The 22148-nt window shown below is 37.5% G+C and overlaps 1 protein-coding gene across 4 annotated transcripts in view; it reads left to right on the top strand.

The window, feature by feature from the left end:
- Positions 1–22148, top strand: part of LOC101895758 (intersectin-1) — a 38401-nt gene that overhangs the window by 3881 nt on the left and 12372 nt on the right. For 3 of the 4 annotated variants that reach the window (XM_059124778.1, XM_011292576.3, XM_059124777.1), the window contains exons 3-11: positions 7574–8353; positions 8418–8842; positions 8908–9181; positions 9246–9393; positions 9455–9715; positions 12038–12669; positions 12733–13021; positions 13381–13704; positions 14082–14355. In XM_059124778.1, coding sequence (XP_058980761.1) covers positions 7574–8353; positions 8418–8842; positions 8908–9181; positions 9246–9393; positions 9455–9715; positions 12038–12669; positions 12733–13021; positions 13381–13704; positions 14082–14355 — 3407 coding nt within the window. The remainder of the gene's footprint in view (positions 1–7573; positions 8354–8417; positions 8843–8907; positions 9182–9245; positions 9394–9454; positions 9716–12037; positions 12670–12732; positions 13022–13380; positions 13705–14081; positions 14356–22148) is intronic. The other variant, XM_011292584.3, reaches the window with a different exon arrangement.

Below are 22148 nucleotides of genomic sequence, written 5' to 3'. Positions count from 1 at the left end.
ATAGAATGGAAAGGGTGCAGGGGTCTTCTGCGAAAGCCTGATTGTAAGAAATTTCTTCAAGCTAAAGAACGTCTACTGCGCATTCCGACAGAGATCTTTGCCAACAAAAAAGCCATTGATCTGCTGGCACTGGGAAAAGTAAAGTCGTCTATTAAGCTTTGTTGGGTTCCAGGTCATTGCAATATCTGTGGCAATGAATCGGCCAATGAATTAACAAACGATCTAGAGATCAGGAACTGGGTGAAGCCACCATTGCGCCACTTCTTCCGAGTAATACATAAACATTACTCTGGGAGATTTAAACGAAACTGGCTAAATGGAAGAGAATTCAAATTTTGGCCGGTGCTCTCTAAAAAGAGAGACCAAGGTCGCTAACATCTGTGGGGAGATCAGAACCAACACTTGTGGTGGGATTAATCACAGGTCACTGTATTGTAGGGGTAATGACTTCTAAGTGGGTTGGTCTTTGTCAAGACGAGGAAGAATTTGAAACGATAGAGAGCACTTATTTTTCCACTGTCTAACTCTTTTCGGTGTTAGACACAGATTTATGGGGAAGAAAATTCTGCACGACTTGTTTTCATGGGAAAACGACGACTTGTAATCATTCCGAAACTAAGTAAGCACTTATTCTTTAGTTAGCCAAGGACTAAGGTGGCTAAAGACGACACCTTTTATATATCTTCTTTCTGGTCCTTTTTTCTCTTGAATTTTAGGATGAATACAATGGACCAGCAGGTTTCCGAGAGGAGTGGTTGTTATAAGCTCACCTAACCTACACAATCTGCCTTTACCATTTCGGGTGCTTGAGTTTCAAGAGGAGGTGTCTATTTTTTTAAATGATTATAGAATGCAATGTATCGATTCGAGAGAATACTTTTTTCAAGTTGATTCATTTATTATATTCCAAATTCATCAATTCATCCGAATACCAGTAAATAAGATTGCTGCCGTAATAAACGTCCCTTTCTGTAGCCGTTTTAAACTTCTTTTCCCCGCCCATACAATTTTGCTGTTTGAGCTAAAATTTCCCTATTAATCCTCCTGCTCAGAAATGCCTACATTCCGTATTTTATTTTCCAATCTTCCAATATGTGTTTTATTTTGTTAATATTTGACAAGCCTACATGTACATATAACACCAGAGATACGCCCCTCATTTAAAGTAAACGATAGTATTATGTATTTCTCTGGAACTGCTTATGAATAAAATAGATGCTCGTCAGTTTCATAACTTGTAGATGCTGTTGTCACTACCACCATTGCCAAAGATGACATCGTTTGAATTTTCTTTATACATGTCATAAATTTCCAAGACTATGTAATATTTTATGTCATGTCGTTTCAAGTTTTGTTTTTTTCCTTCTTTGGCAATAATAATAGCATGAACTTTGTTTTCAAAGACATCATAACGCCGCATTTTATGTCCATTGTTGGGTGCAACAATGTCAATACAACTAAAAACATTGATATCCTTAAATGTGACTAGAGAAACTTGAAGGATATGCGATTTAACTTAAAGGGATTTAGAGAGAATAAAGTTAAACTGACTTAGTTAACATTTGATATATTTTATTTTTTTTTGTGTATTAACTGGTACAGTTTTATTTGATTGTTGAAACCGAGGCATTTCTAATAACTTCTAAATCCGATACGACCGATGACCAAATGCCTGAATTTGGCTTCAATTCAAATAGTAGCAGTCCGTAACATATTTTTGAGAATATTCCTTAAATCTGTAAGTTGTTTTAATTAATAAAATCTTGGCAAGTAAGCTCGAACAACATATTTGTGCTTTGAAATTCAACGAAAATCAAATCACAATAGTTTAACGACTTAGTTTATTGTCAAAAGTAATTTTCTTGCCCTACCTTATATAGTCCTTGATTAAAACAAATTTTTAACGAAAATGGCGTTTTTGAAACAATTCCGGTGAATAATGTCGTTCAATCTTCAAAATACCGAATATCGGAAGGTGTCGTTATATGGGCTCTATACCAAGACGTGGACCTAAACAGACAATTTTCTGTCATAGGCTGTAGTATAGATTACGAACTTTAAATACGATTTTTGAAACAATTCCGGTGAATAATGTCGCTAAAATCATCGAAATACCAAATATCGGGAGGTACCGTTATATGGGGTCTATATCAAAACGTGGACATTCACAAACAATTTTCTGTCATAGGCTGTAGTACCCATTACGTACATCAAATACCAAATTTGAAACAAATCCGGTGAATAATGTCGCCAAAATCATTAAAATACCGAATATTGGGAGGTGTCGTTATATGGGGCTATACCAAAATGTAGACAGACACTTTTCTGCCACCGGCTTTAGTATCCATTACAAATTTCAAATACCAAATTTGAAACAATTCCGGTAAATCATAAAAATTCGGAATATCGGGAGGTGTCTTTATATAGGTGTTAGTTGACAATTTTCTGTCATAGGCTGTAGCATCCATTACGAACTTCAAATACCAAATTTGAAACAATTTCGGTGAATAATGTCGCTAAAATCATCAAAATACCGAATATATGGAGATACCGTTATATAGGTGCTACACCAAAACGTGGACCTGAACAGACAATTTTCTGTCATAGGCTGTAATATCCATTACGAACTTAAAATACCAAATTTGAAACAATTCCGGTAAATAATGTCGCTAGAATCATCAAAATACCGAATATCGGGAGGTACCGTTATATGAGGGCTATACCAAAACGTGAATCTACTTGGCCCATTCATTCATACCCATCAATATCAAAAGTCCTGCAGACATAATATATATTTGAGTAAAATTTATCAACCTACTTCATATCAATCGACACTTTGTATACTTCTAGAATGGAGATTTCTAAAATGTATATTTCAAGGTTTTACAAACGGAATAACAAACTATATATACCCTCCATACTATGGTGGAGGGTATAAAAATGGACGATATCGGCCTACTCTATCAAGTACCTCCCCCCACAAAGGGTTAGAATTAACGGGAGTAATATATTGTCGTCCTGGCTATTTAGTGGTGGTTTTGTAACATCTGTGTTCCAGGAAAATAAACAAAAATAGCTGTGTCTGTCCTTAAGTGGCATTGCCGGTATGCTGGCGTATATCGCGGCTATGGCTCATCCCTTCGAGAACACCTCTCGCCATGACGTCTATTTATTCCTGACGTCACAGATTTGATCCTTAACTTATCATATTTTATCCCATTTCCACCACCTTTCTAATAGGGCTAGTCTTAATAGACCATGAAACCTTAGATATACTTATGATCTTGGTCTTAATATGTCGTTCATTCAACCTAAAAAAAAATAAAAAATTGCACTGACCATTGTCGAAAACCACATAGGTATGAAGGAGGAAAGGGAAGGAGAACTTTGATAGCTTTACCAAACAGGCAAGGATACTGCCAGCAACCGAGAGCCAGAATTTAGTTAATTGTTTGCGAATGAAAGTATTTTTAGGGATGTATCTTCCGATAACTAATGAGCTCTTCACTTGATTTTGTCAACATATTGGTCGACTTTCGAGCCTTTTCATCTCTACCCCAAAATGGGTGTCTAAGTTATTTTGTGACAAGTAAGCAAAGGCTATAGTCGTGCATTTGCAATATACTTGCAAAATAATAACAATATTTCTGACTAACTAAAAAACGTTGAGTTTAATTTCATAGTTTTTCATTGATACCTGATTCAGAGGAATATTACTTATATTTAATATCCTTGTAGCATTCTCCTCGTCTGTCATTATCTCGTCTGTCACTATACCCTCGTCTGTCATTATACCCTAAAAATAAATATTTGTATGTCATGTTGGTCATTACCATTTGACATTTTATTTTCAGTTGCGACCAATCCTAATATCCTTTGTATTATGCAGATATGTATATGTTTGTAAATGAAGTGCTTAGTCACAGAGAGGAAATGGTAAATGCCAAATTCAAAAGAAATAAAGAACAAAAAAAAAAAAAAAAAGAAAGAAAACTGCACACATTCATGTACGTTGTTTTAGTTAGTGCAGATGTATAATTCATTTTATTGTTGGCGATTTTCAAAGACTAACGTTAGCACAATCCTCAGTTTAAAGGATCTAAATGTGTGGAATGGAAATTACCCGACCCCCTTCCTATTTAAAGGTCATTTAATTGTGTGTGTGTGTGTGAAGTTTAAGTTTGAAAGCGCTTAGTGCATTTATTTATTTAGCTCGATGTCAAACATTCCGAGAACGTGGTAATGAACTCTATGCACTATGCACCGGTTCCGGCTTTTAATATGAATCATTGGTAAAGGTTTTCTGAGCTGTGACATTCTGCATGATTTTGTCTATTGGTGTCTACTTGGTATACATTTATCTCAGCTGTTCGGAAGTTGACTGGCTGACTGATTTGTTTTCTATCGAGAGATGGACATCAAAATACGCTTAATATATAATCAGAGTACTAAGATGTTTTTTTTAATATTTTGTAATGATAAGGAGTTAGTGTACCTATTTCGTAATCCAAAATAGTTGATTCCTCCGCTAATTATCAGTAGGGCTTTAGAAATGCAGATTTGTGTTAATAATTCGTTCTCATTCTTACAAAGTAAAATATATTTGTCATACCATTTAAAAAAAGATGTCTAACCTGCAGTGGCCTGTGAGCCCTGATATAATGGGAAGGTAACTTTATTTGTATTATGTATTTTTGCTAGGTATAGGATATGTTAGGTTAGAACATTCAGTCTAATCTCTGGAGTTCTTTTTCAGTTAATTTATAAAAAAGCCTCATCAATATCCTGTTTTGCGAAGGCAATAAAATTCCTTTATTCTAGGAGATCATGGTACAACTACCCCAGTTTCCGCATAATGTGACTAATTCGATATTCAACGAAATTAAAAAACAAGTAATATCCTAAAAGTGGGCCGGGCCGAACTTTGAATACCCTCCACCATTTGGAATGAATTGGACAAAAAAAAATAAAATAAAATAAAATAAATAAATAAATAAATAATTAAAAAAATAAAATCCGTTAAAAATTCTGTTAAAATCTTAAAAATACCAAATGTAGCCATATATTAGGGTCTATAAGACGCGTGGACCTGCATAGGCAACTTTTGTCACAAGCTATTACAATATTCAAATGCGAAACTTGAAAAAATCTGTTTATAATGTAGCTAAAATCATAAAAATACCGAAAATAGGATGGTACCATGGGGGTTATAAAACGTGGAACTGCAGAGACAATTTTCTGTAATAGGCTGTAGTATTCATTACGAACTTCAAATACCAAATTTGAAACAATTCCAATGATGTCGCTAAAATCATCAAAATACCGAATATCGGGAGGTACCAAGAAGATGTGGACCTGCACAGACAATTTTCTGTCTTAGGTTGTAGTATCCATTACGGACTTCAAATACCAAATTTGAAACAATTCCGTTGAATAATACCGTAAAATCATCAAAATACCGAATATCGGGAGGTGTCGTTTTATGGGGGCTATACAAAGATGTGGACCGGCACAGACAATTTTCTGTCATAGGCTGTAGTACTCATTATGAACTACAATTACGAAATTTGAAACATTTCCGGTGAATAATGTCGTTTAAATCATCAAAATACCGAAAAAATGGAGGTACCATTATATGGGTTCTATATCAAAACTTGGACCTACATCACCCATTTTCAATACCAAAAGTTCGGCAGTCATAATACACATTTGAGTAAAATTTTATTAACCTACTTAATTTCGTTAGGAAGCTAGAGTGATTTCCACAGACGGACGGACATCGCTAAATCGACTTAGAATTATATGTCGATCAAGAATATATATACTTTGTCTAAAATGGTCTAAAATGTATATTTCGAGGTGTTACAAACGGAATGACAAGCTTAATATACCCTCCATACTATGGTGGAGGGTATAAAAAGGGTGACTCTTTGTGGGGGAGATACCGGAAGGAGTTCATATATTGGTCATATTCCATCCTCACAACATATCTTGTGTTAGTAGAAATTATATGATATGTGAAATATTAAGAGAATCGGATGCTTATTTCGGATTTTATAATCATTTTGGTTATTCAAAACTTTGACCCTTTGTGGGGGAGGTACCAGAAAGAATGGTCGGAACTCTACCATCTTTATAACATATCTTGTGTTAATAAAAATATTGAGATTTGCCAAGTCTGAATGGAATCGGATGATAATTTCGCGTTTAAGGAGCTTCATGGATATTCAAAATTTTGACCCTTTGTGGGGGAGTTACCAGAAGGAGTGGACCGATGTATTCCATCTTTATACCAGATCTTGGGTTAATAAAATTATTGTGATATGTGTAGTTTGAAGACAATCGGACGCTAACATCACATAATTATAAGAGCTATAATTATTCAAAATTTTGGCTACTTGTGGGGGAGGTACTTGATGGAGTGAACCGATATTGTCCATTTTTGCACCTGACCTAGAATTGACGCAAATATTGGCAATTGCAAAGATGGGGCAAAATCGGATAATTATTTCTCTATCTGTGCAGTAAAATATTTTTTTTTTTTGAAAATTTCGACATTTTGTGGGGAAGGTACAAGAAGGAGTGGACCGATATATTCCACCTTTATACCAGACCTTGGGTTAATACAAATATTGTGATATGTGTAGTTTGAATACAATCGGACTCTTACATCACATAATTATAAGAGCTATAATTATTCAAAATATTGACCCTTTGTGGGGGAGGTACTTGATGGAGTGGACCGATATTGTCCATTTTCGCACCTGACCTAGAACTTATGTAAATTTTAGGATTTGCATAGTTAGACCAAAAGCGGATTATCCTTTCTCTCCCTCTCTCTCTGTGCAGTAAATATTTTCTTTGAAAATTTCCACATTTTTTGGGGAAGGTACCAGAAGGAGTGGAGTGATATTGCTCCTCTTCGAACTCGATCTAAGTTTGACAATAATATTACGATGTACCAAGTTTGCACCAAATCGGATACTCCCTTCCCGAGTTATCGTACGCACCAGCCAGCCACACAGACGTAAAGACGGGCGGGCGGACGGACGAATGGAGAGACATCGCTAGATCGACTCCAAATGTCCTGAAACGGATTTCGTCCAAAGAGACCTAGTAGTGTCTATAAAAGTTATTTCGATGAGTCATATTTTGCCCCCATCAAATGATATATACCCTCTCTAGCCATATGGCTGAATGTATAAAAATATCTATCCTAGAATTCCACATAATTGTGGATGCTTGAAATTAAAGGCGAATATTTCCGCTGGATTTTCATACTCCTATCAGCATTTTAATTGTAATATAATATCGAATTCAGCAGCATCGTTTTTTGCTACAAAAGTTTGAAATTTAAAAAATGCGAGACTCAGCAAAAGTTTTTGTGGAACGTCTGTCCCGTGGTCTGTCCAAATGGCAAACAAATCATATTTTAATTCGCATATCTCTAAACGTCAGTTCATTACACTTTTATTTTGTTTTTACATTTGTTTAAAGCTAAAACTGTGAATTTTAACACTTCCCGCATCTCATATTGTTGTTGTTGTTTTTTTCTGTTTTCTTCTCTTATCAGGGCTTTGGCTGATACAGATTCCGATGGAAAAATGAACATAAGCGAGTTCAGTATTGCTTGCAAGCTAATCAATTTGAAGCTACGTGGCATGGAAGTACCCAAGGCATTGCCACCCTCATTATTGGCTTCGTTGAGTACGGGTACCACACCAACACTAACACCAACAGGCGCTGGCAGCCTTAGTCCAATGGAAGCAACAAAACCGGCCGTGGCAGCCGCCGTCTCAAAACCCGAAGTACCAGTCATGCCAAATACAGTTGCTGCCGCTGCAGCGCCCGTTACAGCAGCAGCTCCCATGGTACCAATGCCCGGTGCTGTGCCCATTGTGCCCGGCATGGTACCCGGTTCTTTGCCAGGCATTGTGCCACAGGCTAATATGGCTCCGGCAGCCATGGCTGGAATACCACCCATGCAACAGATGACTGGTGCCGTACCAGTAATGCCGGCCGCAATGCAGGCGGGCATGATGCATGGTGGTGTTCCAGGGGTGCCAGGTGTACCGGCTGTTGCCGGTATGCCTGTGGTGACCCAACCAGCTGCAATGCCAGGCATACCGCCCATGATGCCCGGTGCCATGGTGCCTGGTGTGGCACCAACTGCTGTTCCTGTGGCCGCAGCAATACCCGGTGGTGTTGCACCGGCCATTCCACCACCAGTTTCGGTGGCGGCCAAAGTAATTTCACCACCAAATGCCGTGGCTGCTACACCCACACCACCTGGCAGTAATCCACCAAGCCGTAATATGTCCATATCCGACAGGGCACCCTCCCTGGAATCACCGTGAGTATAAATCAATCCAGTCAAATAAATCAACCACTAACTAATGTATTGTTGCTTTTTCCAGACAAGGTGAATGGGCTGTCAAGGCCCCAGCCAAACGCAAATACACTCAAGTCTTCAATGCCACAGATCGCAACCGCACGGGCTACTTAACTGGACCCCAAGCCCGTGGCATACTGGTACAAAGTAAATTGCCACAGGCAACACTGGCCCAAATTTGGACCCTCTCCGATTTGGATACCGATGGCCGTCTGAGTTGTGATGAATTCATTTTGGCCATGTTTTTGTGCGACAAAGCCATGAATGGTGAAAAGATACCAGCCACCTTGCCCGCTGATTGGATACCACCCAGTTTTCGCAAAAACAAATCGCGGCAGGGTTCGGTGTCGGGTCCAATTTCTCGTCCCGGTTCACAGCCAGGATCGAGGCATGCCTCGGTGTCTTCTCAGGGGGCGGGAGATGCTGATCCACTGGCTGGACTACCACAAAGTAAGGCAAAACCACTTTCAAATGTGAATCCTACTAATTTCAACTTTTTTTCTTATTTCCTTCAGCCTCTTTCGAAGACAAACGCAAAGAGAACTTTGACAAGGGTCAAGCCGAACTGGACAGAAGACGTAAACTTTTGCAGGATCAACAGCGCAAGGAAAAAGAGGAGCGTGAACGCAAGGAACGTGAAGAGGCCGAGAAACGTGAAAAGGCCCGTCTGGAGGCGGAACGCAAACAACAAGAAGAACTCGAAAGACAATTGCAAAAGCAACGGGAACTTGAAATGGAAAAGGAGGAACAACGAAAACGTGAACTTGAAGCCAAAGAAGCTGCTAGGAAGTAATTCCATTCTTTAACCATTTGATCGCAAATTTTATTAAATTCCAATCATGAAAATTTTCAGAGAACTGGAAAAGCAACGTCTACTGGAATGGGAACAAGCCCGTATTGCCGAATTGAATTCGCAAAAGCAGCGGGAGCAGGAGCGTGTACTCAAACAAAAGGCCCACAACACCCAATTGAATGTGGAATTGAGTACCTTGAATGAAAAGGTGCGGCTCTCCGTTTTGAACAATTTTAAATTTAATTTAATAATTTTGTGGTCTTTTCCAGATCAAGGATCTCTCACAGAAAATCTGTGAAACACGCGCCGGTGTAACCAATGTCAAATCGGTCATTGATGGCATGCGTTCACAGCGTGATACTTCCATGTCGGAAATGTCACAACTCAAAGCTCGAATCAAAGAACAAAATGCCAAATTATTGCAGTTGACACAGGAGAAAGCCAAATGGGATGCTAAGGCAAAGGCTGCCGGTGCTTCGGGCGATGTGGGACAACAGGAACAGCTGACAGCGGCATTTGCAAATAAACAAGTGAGTGGTCATGAGAAATGGGATGCTAGGTTTGTGGGTAAAATTATCCACGTTTAAGGATAAATTTATCCACAATTGGGGATAAAAGTATCCAAGTTTATGAGTAAAGTTATCCACGTTTGTGGATAAAATTATTGACGCTTGTGGAAAAAATTATCAACGTTTGTGGATAAGGTTATCCACGCTTGTTAATAAGATTATCCACACGTTTGGATAAGATTGTCTACGATATTGTTTAAAATTATCCACGTTGGTGGATAAGATTATTTGTGGATAAGATTATCCACAAGCGTGTGGAAAATACTATCCATGCTTGCGGATAAGATTATCCACACTTGTGTATTAAAATATCCACGTTTGCGGATAAAATTATCCACGTATGTGAATACATATATCCAGGTATGTGGATAAAATTATCCACATTTCTGGATAAGATTGTTCACACCTGTGGATAATCGTGGAATGTGGATAAATTTTTTCCTTTCTTTGCTGATTCAATTTAATTATACCCTCAGCCATAAGGCTAGAGAGGGTATATATCATTTGATATGGCAAAAACGTGCCTCATCGAAATAACGATTTTAGACCATAGATCCCTTTGGACGAAATATGTTTCAAGACATTTGGAGTCGATATAGTGATGTCCGTTCGTCCGTCTGTCTGTCTGGCTGGTGCACGATAATTCTCGGAGGGAGTATCCGATTTGATCCAAACTTGGTACATTGTAATATATTTGTCAAACTTAGATCGAGTTCTAAGATGGACAATATCGTTGAACTCCTTCTGTTACCTCCCCCCACAAAATGTCAACATTTTCAAAGGAAAAAAAATTACTGCACCGAAAGAGAAAGGATAATCCGATTTTACCCCAACTTTGCAAATTCTAATATTTGCATCAGTGCTAGGTCAGGTACAAAAATGGACAATATTGGTCCACTCAATCCAGTACCTGCCACACAAAGTGTCAACATTTTGAATAATTATAACTCTTATATGCTCTCGAAGGGAGTATCCGATTTGATCCAAACTTGGCACAGCGTAATATTATTGTCAAACTTAGATCGAGTTCGGAGATGGGAAATATCGGTTCACTCCTTCTGGTAGCTCCCCCACAAAATGTCAAAATTTTCTAAGAAAATAATTTACTGCACAGAAAGAGAAAATGATAATCCGATTTTTCTCCAACTTTGCAAATCCTAATCTGTGCATCAGTGCTACGTTAGGTTCGGAAATGGAAAATATTGGTCCACTAAATCCAGTACCTCCCCCACAAAGGGTCAACATTTTTAATAATTTGTAACTCTTATAAAATGTGATGTATGTGTCCGATTGTCTTCAAACTACACACATAAAAATATTTTTATTGACCCAAGATCTGGTGTGAAGATGGGGTATACCGGTCCACTCCTTCTGGTACCTCCCCTACAAAGGGTCAAGATTTTGAATATTCATGAATCTCATAAAACACGTAATTAACTTCCGATTCCATTCAGACTTGGCACATCTCAATATCTCCGTCAACGCAAGATCTGTTTTAGTGATGGTAGAGATCGGACCATTCCTTCGGGGACCTCCCCCACAAATGGTCAAAGCTTTGGAAAACCAAAACGATGAAAAAATCCGAATTAAGCATCAGGTTCTCTTCGCATTACACACATCACAATATTCTTGTTAACCCAAGGTCTAGTGTGAAGATGGGATATATCGGTCCACTCCTCCCCCACAAAGGGTCAAAATATGAGTATCCATGAAGCTCATAAAACACGTAATTAACAACCGATTCCATTCTGACTTGGTACATCTTAAAATTTCCATCAACATAAGATCTCTTATAAAGATAGTAGAGATCGGACCATAACTTCTGGTACCTCCCCCACATAGGATTCAGGGTTTTGAAAAACAAAACGCTCAAAGAGAGCGAAATAAGCATCCAACTCTCTTCAAATTTCACACATCTAAATATTTTTGCTAACACATGATCTGTTGTGAAGATGATATATGTCTGCGAACCCCTTCTGGTACCAAACCCACAAAAGGTCACAATTCCACATTTTCCCAAAATTTGCACATATCTCATATAAAGTATAGGAAGTAGTCGATATATTACAAATCTGTCATGTTTTAATATTTATATCAGTCTTAGGTCAGATACGAATCGGTCAATATTGGCCAACTGCTTCCAAACCTCCCCCATAAAGAGTCAACAGTTTGGAATAATCATAACTCAAGGCTATCAATGCTAACTATTCTACTTGTTTTTAATGTCATTGTAATCGTTTATATCCTCCTTTAATTAATTCCCCTTCCACCCTTTCTTTCCAGCTCGTAATCAAACAACTAAAAGACAAAGTGGAAAATATACGCAGTGAAATCGAATCGAAAAAGGAAGATATCAATTCACACGACATTCAGGTGGCCGAAGTCAAGGCTGAACTCTCCGAGCTGATTAAGAAATGTGAAGAACTCTATGCGGACTATGATAAGCAGCGAACACAAGTTTTGGAAATGAAATATAACAAAAAGAATGAAAATGTCACGGCCACCTCAGCCTGGGATACGGGTTCGGCATGGGGTGCTACCACAACATCGAGTATCGATCAATATGGTATGGCCAATGATAATAGTACCGCGGCAGCTGTGGCTGTTTCACCGGGAATGGATAATGCTGTGGTGGCGGCGGATACAAGTGGTCCAGCGCCTGAAGGTTTTGTTAAGTACAAAGCTGTTTACGAGTTTTCAGCACGTAATGCCGATGAGATTTCATTTGTGCCTGGTGATATAATATTTGTACCGTTGGAACAAAATGCTGAACCCGGCTGGTTGGCGGGTGAGATAAATGGTCATACGGGTTGGTTCCCCGAGACCTATGTGGAGAAAATGGAAGAGGATTTGGCGGCCACGCAGAGTTATACCACAGCCCAGGATACCTATAATGATAATAGTCAGGGTTATGGGTAGGTTCAAGAGGGTTTATGTGAGAATTAAAAATAAATATATTTTCATTTTCTTTGTTTCAGTACCACCACAACCGACACCGCAGCCGTTGCTTCCACAGATGCTGCCTACAATGGTGATGTTGAATACTATATTGCCGCCTATCCCTACGAATCCGCCGAGGCTGGTGACCTAACCTTCAGCGCCGGCGAAATGGTTATGGTGATAAAGAAGGAGGGTGATTGGTGGACGGGTACAATAGGCAATCGCACCGGCATGTTCCCCTCAAATTATGTACAAAAGGCAGATGTGGGCGGAGCGGGAACAGCGATTACCGATACAACAGCCACCTACGATGATGCCTACAGCAAGGTGAGTACACAAGGCTAAAACGATCCGGATGCTAGCCCATTAATCTCACCAAGAGGCGTGCGTGTCTGCTGCACATTGTTAAAGTTATATGATAAGCATGTTAACTAACTAACATAACACAATATTGTTGTAGCCAAGAAAAAGTTACAAATTCAATTGCGATTGAATGGACAACTAAACAAGCAAAAGCACACACACATATATATTTATATATACCTACCTACATATATACGAATTATTGAAACAACAACACCAAAACTCACTTGAAGCATTAGTTGATTTATCCCCAAACCTAATCGTTAAACAAAAAAACTCCAAACATTTTGTGTCTCTCTATCTCTCATTTAACCATTTTCTAGGACAACACATACAATGGCAATGCTCACCACGATCAAATAACCGAAAATGCTTCGACTGCTTTGCCAAGCGATAATACGCTCGCCGCCTCCGCCGCCTCCGATACGCAATTAACCAATGAAATGACCCCTGCCGCCTCAAATGATATGCAAACTACCAAAGCTCACGATGATGCGGCAGCTGTGGCGGCCGAAGAGACACGTACAAACGAGGAACTGGATACGGAAGTCTCACAAATAAACACACAATCTAACAATAAGACACAATCAAGTGAACCTGCTGAATCGTATAGTCGTCCCATGTCACGTACTTCTTCCATGACTCCAGTAATTAAAACAAATTTAATTTTTTTGTAATAACTCTGTCTGTCTGTCCTTCCTACCAATCAACCCTTTATGTTTGTAATTCGTCTATCTATCTGTCTGTCTGTATGATTAGTTGCAAGTGAAAACAACACTTTAATTTTTCGTTTTTCGTTTTTTTGTATTTTGTTGTTTAAAAACAATGCTTTTTTTAATGTTATTCTTTTCAAACACCACATTTTTTTGTTTGGCTTTTTTTATGTAATTTATGCTACTACAAAACGAATAGTTTCAAGGAATGCTAAAAGGACACTTTTATTTCATCAACTATAATTGCAAATTTTTCTATAAGTATTGTGGATTTTAATTGATTTTTTTTATCTCCCCCCATCTTCGAACAGGGCATGCGAGCCAAACGTTCAGAAATAGCACAAGTTATTGCACCCTATGAAGCTACCAGTCCTGAACAGCTATCCCTGACTCGTGGCCAACTAATAATGATCCGCAAAAAGACCGAAACCGGTTGGTGGGAAGGTGAACTGCAGGCCAAAGGTCGTAAACGCCAGATTGGTTGGTTCCCTGCCACATATGTTAAAGTATTACAAGGTGGTCGGAACAGTGGTCGCAATACACCTGTTTCGGGCAGTCGTGTGGAGATGACCGAAACTATATTGGGTAAGGACAATTTTTTTAATATATTTGACGTTTTTTTGATGCATAAAAATTATTAGGAATTATTTTTTATGCGCAAAAAATAAACCGATTTTTTTTCTGCATTTTTTTCTTCTTCGATTTTTTTTTCTAAGCAAATAGGACACTTTTCCGAATGTTTTTCCATACGAAAAACATTACTTCGATTTTTTTTTTCATGCGAAGAACATCATTCCGATTTTGTTCCATACGAATAACATGCATAGAAAAAAATTGGAAAATATATTTTTTTCTATTCAAAAAAATTACTCCGGATTTATTTCTATGTTAATGTTTTCTGAGGAAATACTCCGTTTTATACCCTCCACCATAGTATGGAGGGTATATTAAGTTTGTAATTCCGTTTGTAGCACCTCGAAATATACATTTTAGACCCCACGAATATATATATTCTTGATCAGCATAAAATTCTATGTCGATTTAGGGATGTCCGTCCGCCTGTGGAAATCACTCTAGCTTCCAAACGAAATGAAGTAGATTGATAAAATTTTACTCAAATGTATATTATGTCTGCAGGACTTTTGGTATTGAAAATGGGCCATGTAGGTCCACGTTTTGGTATAGCCACCATATAACGGTACCTCCCGATATTCGGTATTTTGATGATTTAAGCGACATTATTCACCGGAATTGTTTCAAATTTGGTATTTGAAGTTCGAAATGAATACTACAGCCTATGACAGAAAATTGCCTGTACAGGTCCACGTCTTCGTATAGCCCCCATATAACGATAGCTCCCGATATTCAATATTTTGAAGAATTTAGCGACATTATTCACCGGAATTGTTTCAAATTTGGTATTTGAAGATCGGAATGAATACTACAGACTAAGACAGAAAATTTTCTGTGCAGATCCACGTCTTCTTATAGCCCCCATACAACGGTACCTCTCTATATCCGGTATTTTGATGATTTTAGCGACATTTATCACCGGAATTGTTTCAAATTTGGTATTTGAGGTTCGTAATGGATACTACAGCCAAAGACAGAAAATTGCCTGTACAGGTCCACGTCTTAGTATAGCCCCCATATAATGATACCTCCCGATATTCGGTATTTTGATGATTTTAGCGACATTATTCACCGGAATTGTTTCACATCTGGTATTTGAAGTTCGTAATGAATACTACAGCGTAAGAGAAAAAATTGTCTGTGCAGGTCCACGTCCTCGTATAGCACCCATATAACGGTAGCTCTCTATATTCGGTATTTCGATGATTTTAGCTACATTATTCACCGAATTTTGTTATTCAAGTTTCGCATTTGAATATTGTAAATGTTTATGACAAAAGTTGCCTATGCAGGACCACGTCGTATACTCTCACTCGGTATTTTTAAAATTTTAACAGAATTTTAAACGGATTTTATTTTTTTTTTTAAATTGCCAAAATCATTCCAAATGGTGGAGGGTATCAAAAATCGGCTTTTTACTTTTTACTTGTTTTCCATACGAAAGATATTACTCCGCATTTTTTCCATATGAAAAATATTACTCCGAATGCTATTCCATAAGGAAAACGTGACTCCGAATGCTTTTCAATTAGGAAAACATTACTTCGAAAGCTTTTCCATAAGGAAAACATTACTCCGAATATTTTTCCATGAGGAAAACATTACTCCGAATGTTTTTCCGTAAGGAAAACATTATTCCGAATTCTTTTCCATACGGAAAACTTTACTCCGAATGCTTTTCTGCTAGGAAATTATTACTCCGAATGCATTTCCATAAGGAAGACATTACTCCGAATGTTTCTCCATAAGGAAAGCGGTACACCAAATGCTTTTCCAAAAGGAAAACATTACCACGAATGCTTTTCCATAAGGAAAACATTACTCCGAATGCTTTTCCATAGGGAAAACATTACTCCGAATGCTTTTCCATAGGGAAAACATTACTCCGAATGCTTTTCCATATTGAAAACATTACTCCGAATGCTTTCCCATAAGGAAAACATTACTCCGAATGTTTTCTATGTGAAAAATATTACTCCAAATTTTTTTCTATGCGAAAAACATTACTCCGATTTTTTTTTTTTTTTCCTATGTGAAAAGCATTACTCCGATTTTTTTTTTATGCGAAAAACATTACTCCGATTTTTTTTCTATGCGAAAAACATAGCTCCGAATTTTTTTCTATGCGAAAAACATTGCTCCAATTTTTTTTTCTATGTGAAAAACATTGCTCCGAATTTTTTTTCTATGCGATAAAACATTACTCCGATTTTTTCTATGTGAAAAACATTACTCCGATTTTTTTTCTATGCGAAAAACATTACTCCGAATTTTTTGCTATGCGAAAAACATTACTCCGTTTTTTTATGTGAAAAACATTGCTCCGATTTTTTTTCTGTGCGAAAAACATTACTCGAAAAACATTACTTCGAATTTCTTCCTATGCGAACAAAATTACTCCAAATTTTTCGGAGTAATTTTTTTTCGAATTTTTTCCTTTGCGAAAAAAATTAGTCCGAACTTTTTTCCTATGCAAAAAACATTACTCCGAAAAATTATTTCAAATTTTTGTCTATGCGAAAAAAAATTACTCCGACAGTTCTCATCTGACAGTCGATGAGCAAACATCGTTGTTTTGAATCAGCTGATTTAATTAGAAAGCACGTTTTTTCATTTTCCTTTAATTTGTTGGCATTTTTTGCAAATATATTTTTTCCTTCCTTTTTAAGTTTGATTTAATTGATCGGATTAAAAACAAGCAAAAATGAATGGGGTGTACCCCCCGAATTATAACAGGTACGCTGTTCTGGACCCAACCCGGGATAAACAAAAGTCTCCTCGCTCTCACAAAAGAACACGGCTAGATGCTGCTGATTTTCTTCCTCTACCAACACGAACCCCTAATTATGACGAAGTCCCCAGATTTTTAATCGCCTCCGCTACATCAAAAGACTCCTCAAGTGAAACTAAACCATTGGCCTCTTACAATGTTTTCCAAATCGGACGAGGTATTAAAAACATCTGTCGTGAGTACTCAGAAATATCAGAACTCCGTAGTGGTGACTTACTGATAAAGGCGAATAATATCAAAGCATTCAGAAAATTTTTGTCTGCCAAATACATAGATATAGTGCCAGTCAAAATAGTACCACATCCTTCGCTAAATTCCTCGCAAGGAATAATATTCTCCGACAAAATCAAACATTTACCCGAAGAGGAGATACTCAAAGACTTGGCAGAATACCAAGTAATTGGTGTAAGAAAATTTATGAAAATGGATGGAAACCAATTAGTAGCAACAGGAGGAGCTGTGATCACTTTTGATCTTATACACCCCCCGAGTCGCATTGACATTGGTTGGAGCACTGTTCCTGTCCGGGATTACATACCAAACCCACTGAAATGTAAAAACTGCCAGAAACTAGGTCACACAAAGAACCACTGCAGATCTGTTGAATTGTGCAAAACACGTGCAACCGAAAATTCTGTGTAAACTGCAATGTTAACACACACTCTTAAAACGACAAAAATTGCGCTTCCTTCCTGACACACAAATCAGTAAACAAAATAAAAATTAAACAAAGATGCACGAACCGTGATGCGTGGAAAATATTTAAAAGCGATCCGGACAACTACCTAATTAAACCCCCAATTCAAAATCAGCTCTATTCTCAAGTAACACGCGGCGACAAAAATACCGAAAATAACACTCATCATAATACGAATGTTCCACCATCTTCAAAAACAATTTCCAACCAAACTCAACAAACAAATCAATTACATCTTCCCCAACTACACAAACTAAATCATCAAACGCAAATTCTTTGTACTCTTACAACACAAGCCAAGAAAATAAAAAACCAACAAACGAAAATGCAGAAAAAGAACCATTATTAAACAAACTTTACACACAATTAAACTCTATCAAAGACAACGATCATCAAAATTCATCAAATTCGGAAAAGTTCTCAACAAATGCAACTTTATCAAGTAACCCAGCCAAGATTACGTCTAGGAGACCTGAAATTGTAGATATGGACGACGTTTCAATGGTTCCTGAAATACTATAATTCTATCAAAAACTTATTATTATCATATCTAATTACTATTACTTTTTTTCTCTTCTTTTTTATATTTTTCTATGGATCTGAATTCGAACATTACAATTCTCCAATGGAACATTCAAGGTTTTATTTGCCATAAATTTGCTTTAGAAATAATTATTGCATTGCACAAACCAAGCATTATAGTTTTACAAGAGACCCACATCACGGAACAAAATATGCATTTATTATTTCTTCCAAGTTACAAAGTTTATCATCACAACAAAAACTATAACTATTCCAAGTCTGGAATATGTATTTTTGTTAAAAATAATATTAATGTTACGCACGACAGCATTTCCTCTGGAAATCTATTATTTCAGTCAATAACATTGGACTATGGTTCTCCTCTTCACATAATAAATGTCTATAAAGAATATGACATAGCTATAACGCCAGATATAGTTAATTCTATTAACATACCACCTATGTGTCAAACCCTATTTCTGGGAGATTTGAATGCCCAGAACACCCTATGGGGCTCATCCGAATCCTCTAATGGAGGCCTCATATGGGAAGAGTTTGCTGATACTCATGGTTTTGCCATCCTCAACGACGGTTCTCCTACTCTTTTAAGCACTCGCAATACCCTTACAGCTATAGATGTAACAATGTGTACCCCTGGCTTGGCCCCTACACTGTCCTGGAACACACTAGCCCTACCGGAAGTTGGAGATCATTTTCCCATCCTCATTACCAACAACATTCCCATACCTACAAAGAAGTTTATTCCCCGTTTTAAGGATAAAAAGGCAAACTGGCCGCTATTCCAAACTAAATTATTACATTTTAATTCTGTTTTCACCGAGTCTGATAATATAAATAGAGAGGCATCACAAATAAAACGGCTTTTCAGAAAATCAGCCAACGAATCGATTCCAATTACTCATCAACCAAAAAATAATATAAGGCCTATATGGTTCAATAAAGAATTGTCAAGGTTAATCCGCATTAGACAAAGAGCATGGAGAATATTCAGAAGAGTTAGGAATACCGAAAATAGTCTATATTACAGAAGAATGTGTGCGTTAATTAAACGCGAATGTAAGAAAGCCAAAAGATTGACATGGAACAGATTTCTTAACTCTCTTGACCCAAACATGGATGTTCGTTGTTTATGGAATAAAGTAAAAACCATAAGAAATCCAAAATTTGATAGATTTTCTAACATTCACTTTAATAATGAAAATCTCACAAACCCAAAAGATATTGCCAATGCGTTCGCATCTTTTTGGAGCTCCATAAGCTCTGATGAAGCCTTTGACCCTTCCATTTACATGTCAAAGCATTCTTTTTCTATTAGTAATCCCAATGTTCTAAACACAAACAACATGATTCTTACAGAAAAAGTCGAGCTTCATGAACTCAATGATGTTCTCCAAAGTCTAATAAAACATAATAAAGAAACGGATATGTAAGTTATATTATAGGATAATACACGATGGCGTCTTCCCACATGACTGGAAGATCGCAATTCTTTGCCCTATCCCTAAACAAGGAAAAAATCCAAACTCTTTGCAGGGCCATAGACCCATCTCTTTACTTCCAGTACTTTCAAAGATTCTTGAAAAACTTTTGGCAAGACGTTTACTACAATACAGCCAACATCGTTTCTCCACAATACAACATGCCTTCCTTCCACATCACGGTGTACATACACTGTGTCACAATCTGGAGTGTACATTACGTGATAACATAAGCCGCAGAAAACACAGTGTGGTTATCTCAGCGGATTTAGAAAAGGCATTTGACCGTGTTGTATACACCAGTATACTCACTGAACTCCATAGTTGGGGAGTACAAAGTCAATTCATTGCATTAATACGATCCTTTTTATCATTTCGACGTATGCAAGTTAGAGTCGATGGCTATTTTTCTAATTCTTTGCCTTTGGATAACGGTGTACCCCAGGGTTCGCCTATCTCCGTTATTCTTTACAATATATACATAAATTCTTTATGCAGAACTCTTAAAAACTTATCAGGAATTGATTATGTAGGAGTATACGCTGATAACATATTTGCAATTTTATCAGGCTTTCCACAAGCTGTAGAAGTAAATTTACATAGTTTTAACAGTTCAGTACAATGTTGGGCTAGGGATGTAGGAGCTGTGATCCCTTCTAATAAAATAGAGCTTCTTCACGTTTGTCGCAGGAGAAAATGTCAATTTAATTCAATGTGCCTCGATCAAAATACTATCAATATTCACCAACGAATGAGAATTCTGGGACTGTCATTCAGCAGAAATTTACTGTGGAATGACCATACAAAAATGTTACAAGCCAAACTGGGAAAGATTAACAACCTACTTCGGTTAATCTGCTCTAAAACAAAAGGACCTCACATTGACACGGCAATTAACATATGTAAATCCTTGGTGTACGGGGTAATTGCCCATTGCATTACAATTTATGGATTCACATCCAAAGCAAATATTTCTAAACTGAATGCTGCCATAAACAAATGTTTTAGAACTGCCACTGGGCTTCTTCGTTCCACACCTCAAGAAGCACTTTACATAGAGGGAAATTACAATGATTTTCAACATATTTTGGAACAGTTCTCTATTAGCCTGGCCAGCAAAGCCCTTACTATACGTGCACATGGGCTCCATAAAACATTTTGGAGATATGCTAACGCTAACAATACTTCGTGTTTAAACTCTATTGTCCAAATCTTGACTCTTTTTACAACCTTGGAAATACCTCTGCCTTCCAAACCTATCCCAAGTCTTATAAACAGCAGTAATTTCGTCTCGATCGACACTACGTTATCTTCACACTTAAAAGAACACACCAATGACGAGTGCTATAAACAACTCTTGCTTGAAAAAATTGCTGCCTTAAGCCCGGACATGATCCTTTACACAGACGGTTCCTTTAATGGGTTTTCTACGTCATTCGCAGTAATTAAGCAATTGACCACGAACAGTTTCTCTACGATTTGCAAAACAAGATTGCCTAGCAATACAGGTATATTCACAGCGGAGCTCAGTGCTGTAAAAACCGCCATAGCCCATGCCAAACAATACATAAAGACGTTAATTTGTATCGACAATTTGAGTGTCGCTAAGGCCCTTCAAAAAAACAAAGGAGGAATTTACACTGATATGGTGAAGATCCCAAACCACTGTGAGATTTTTGTTTTATGGATACCATCACACTCAGGTATTAAGGGAAATGATTTTGCTGATAAGATGGCAAAAGAAGCACTGGTTATGACTCATATAGCAGAAATCCCCTGCTTTCATTTTACCTTACTGCATCTTTATAAAACAAAAAAACGTGCTAATAAATTGATTATGTGGCAATCTTCGTCCACTTTTCTAAGACGAGTTAGTCCAACAATTCCAAGAATTAGCTACAATCCTGATTTTTCTAGATCCGATTGCATTTTCCTATCCCGACTCAGGGTTGGTAAATGCTTATTTAACACTCGTCACTATTTTGATAATACAATGCCAGCTCGGTGTTCTTTCTGTGGCGAGCTTCTTACAATTGAACATATTCTATTAGAATGTCAATACTCTGCAATCAATTTAGGCATCGAAAAAATACTCGATTGTTCCACTAAACAGTTTTTACCCCGAATCCGTTCGGCACTAAATATTCATAATATTCGTGATATCTAATTCAGATCCATACTTGTATATATAGCTAGAATATACCCAATAAGAAATTCATATTATACTATATCGAGC

This window comes from Musca domestica, unplaced genomic scaffold (assembly GCF_030504385.1).
Source record: "Musca domestica strain aabys unplaced genomic scaffold, Musca_domestica.polishedcontigs.V.1.1 3, whole genome shotgun sequence".
NCBI lineage: Eukaryota > Metazoa > Arthropoda > Insecta > Diptera > Muscidae > Musca > Musca domestica.
This window is presented reverse-complemented; position numbering and strand designations above follow the sequence as displayed.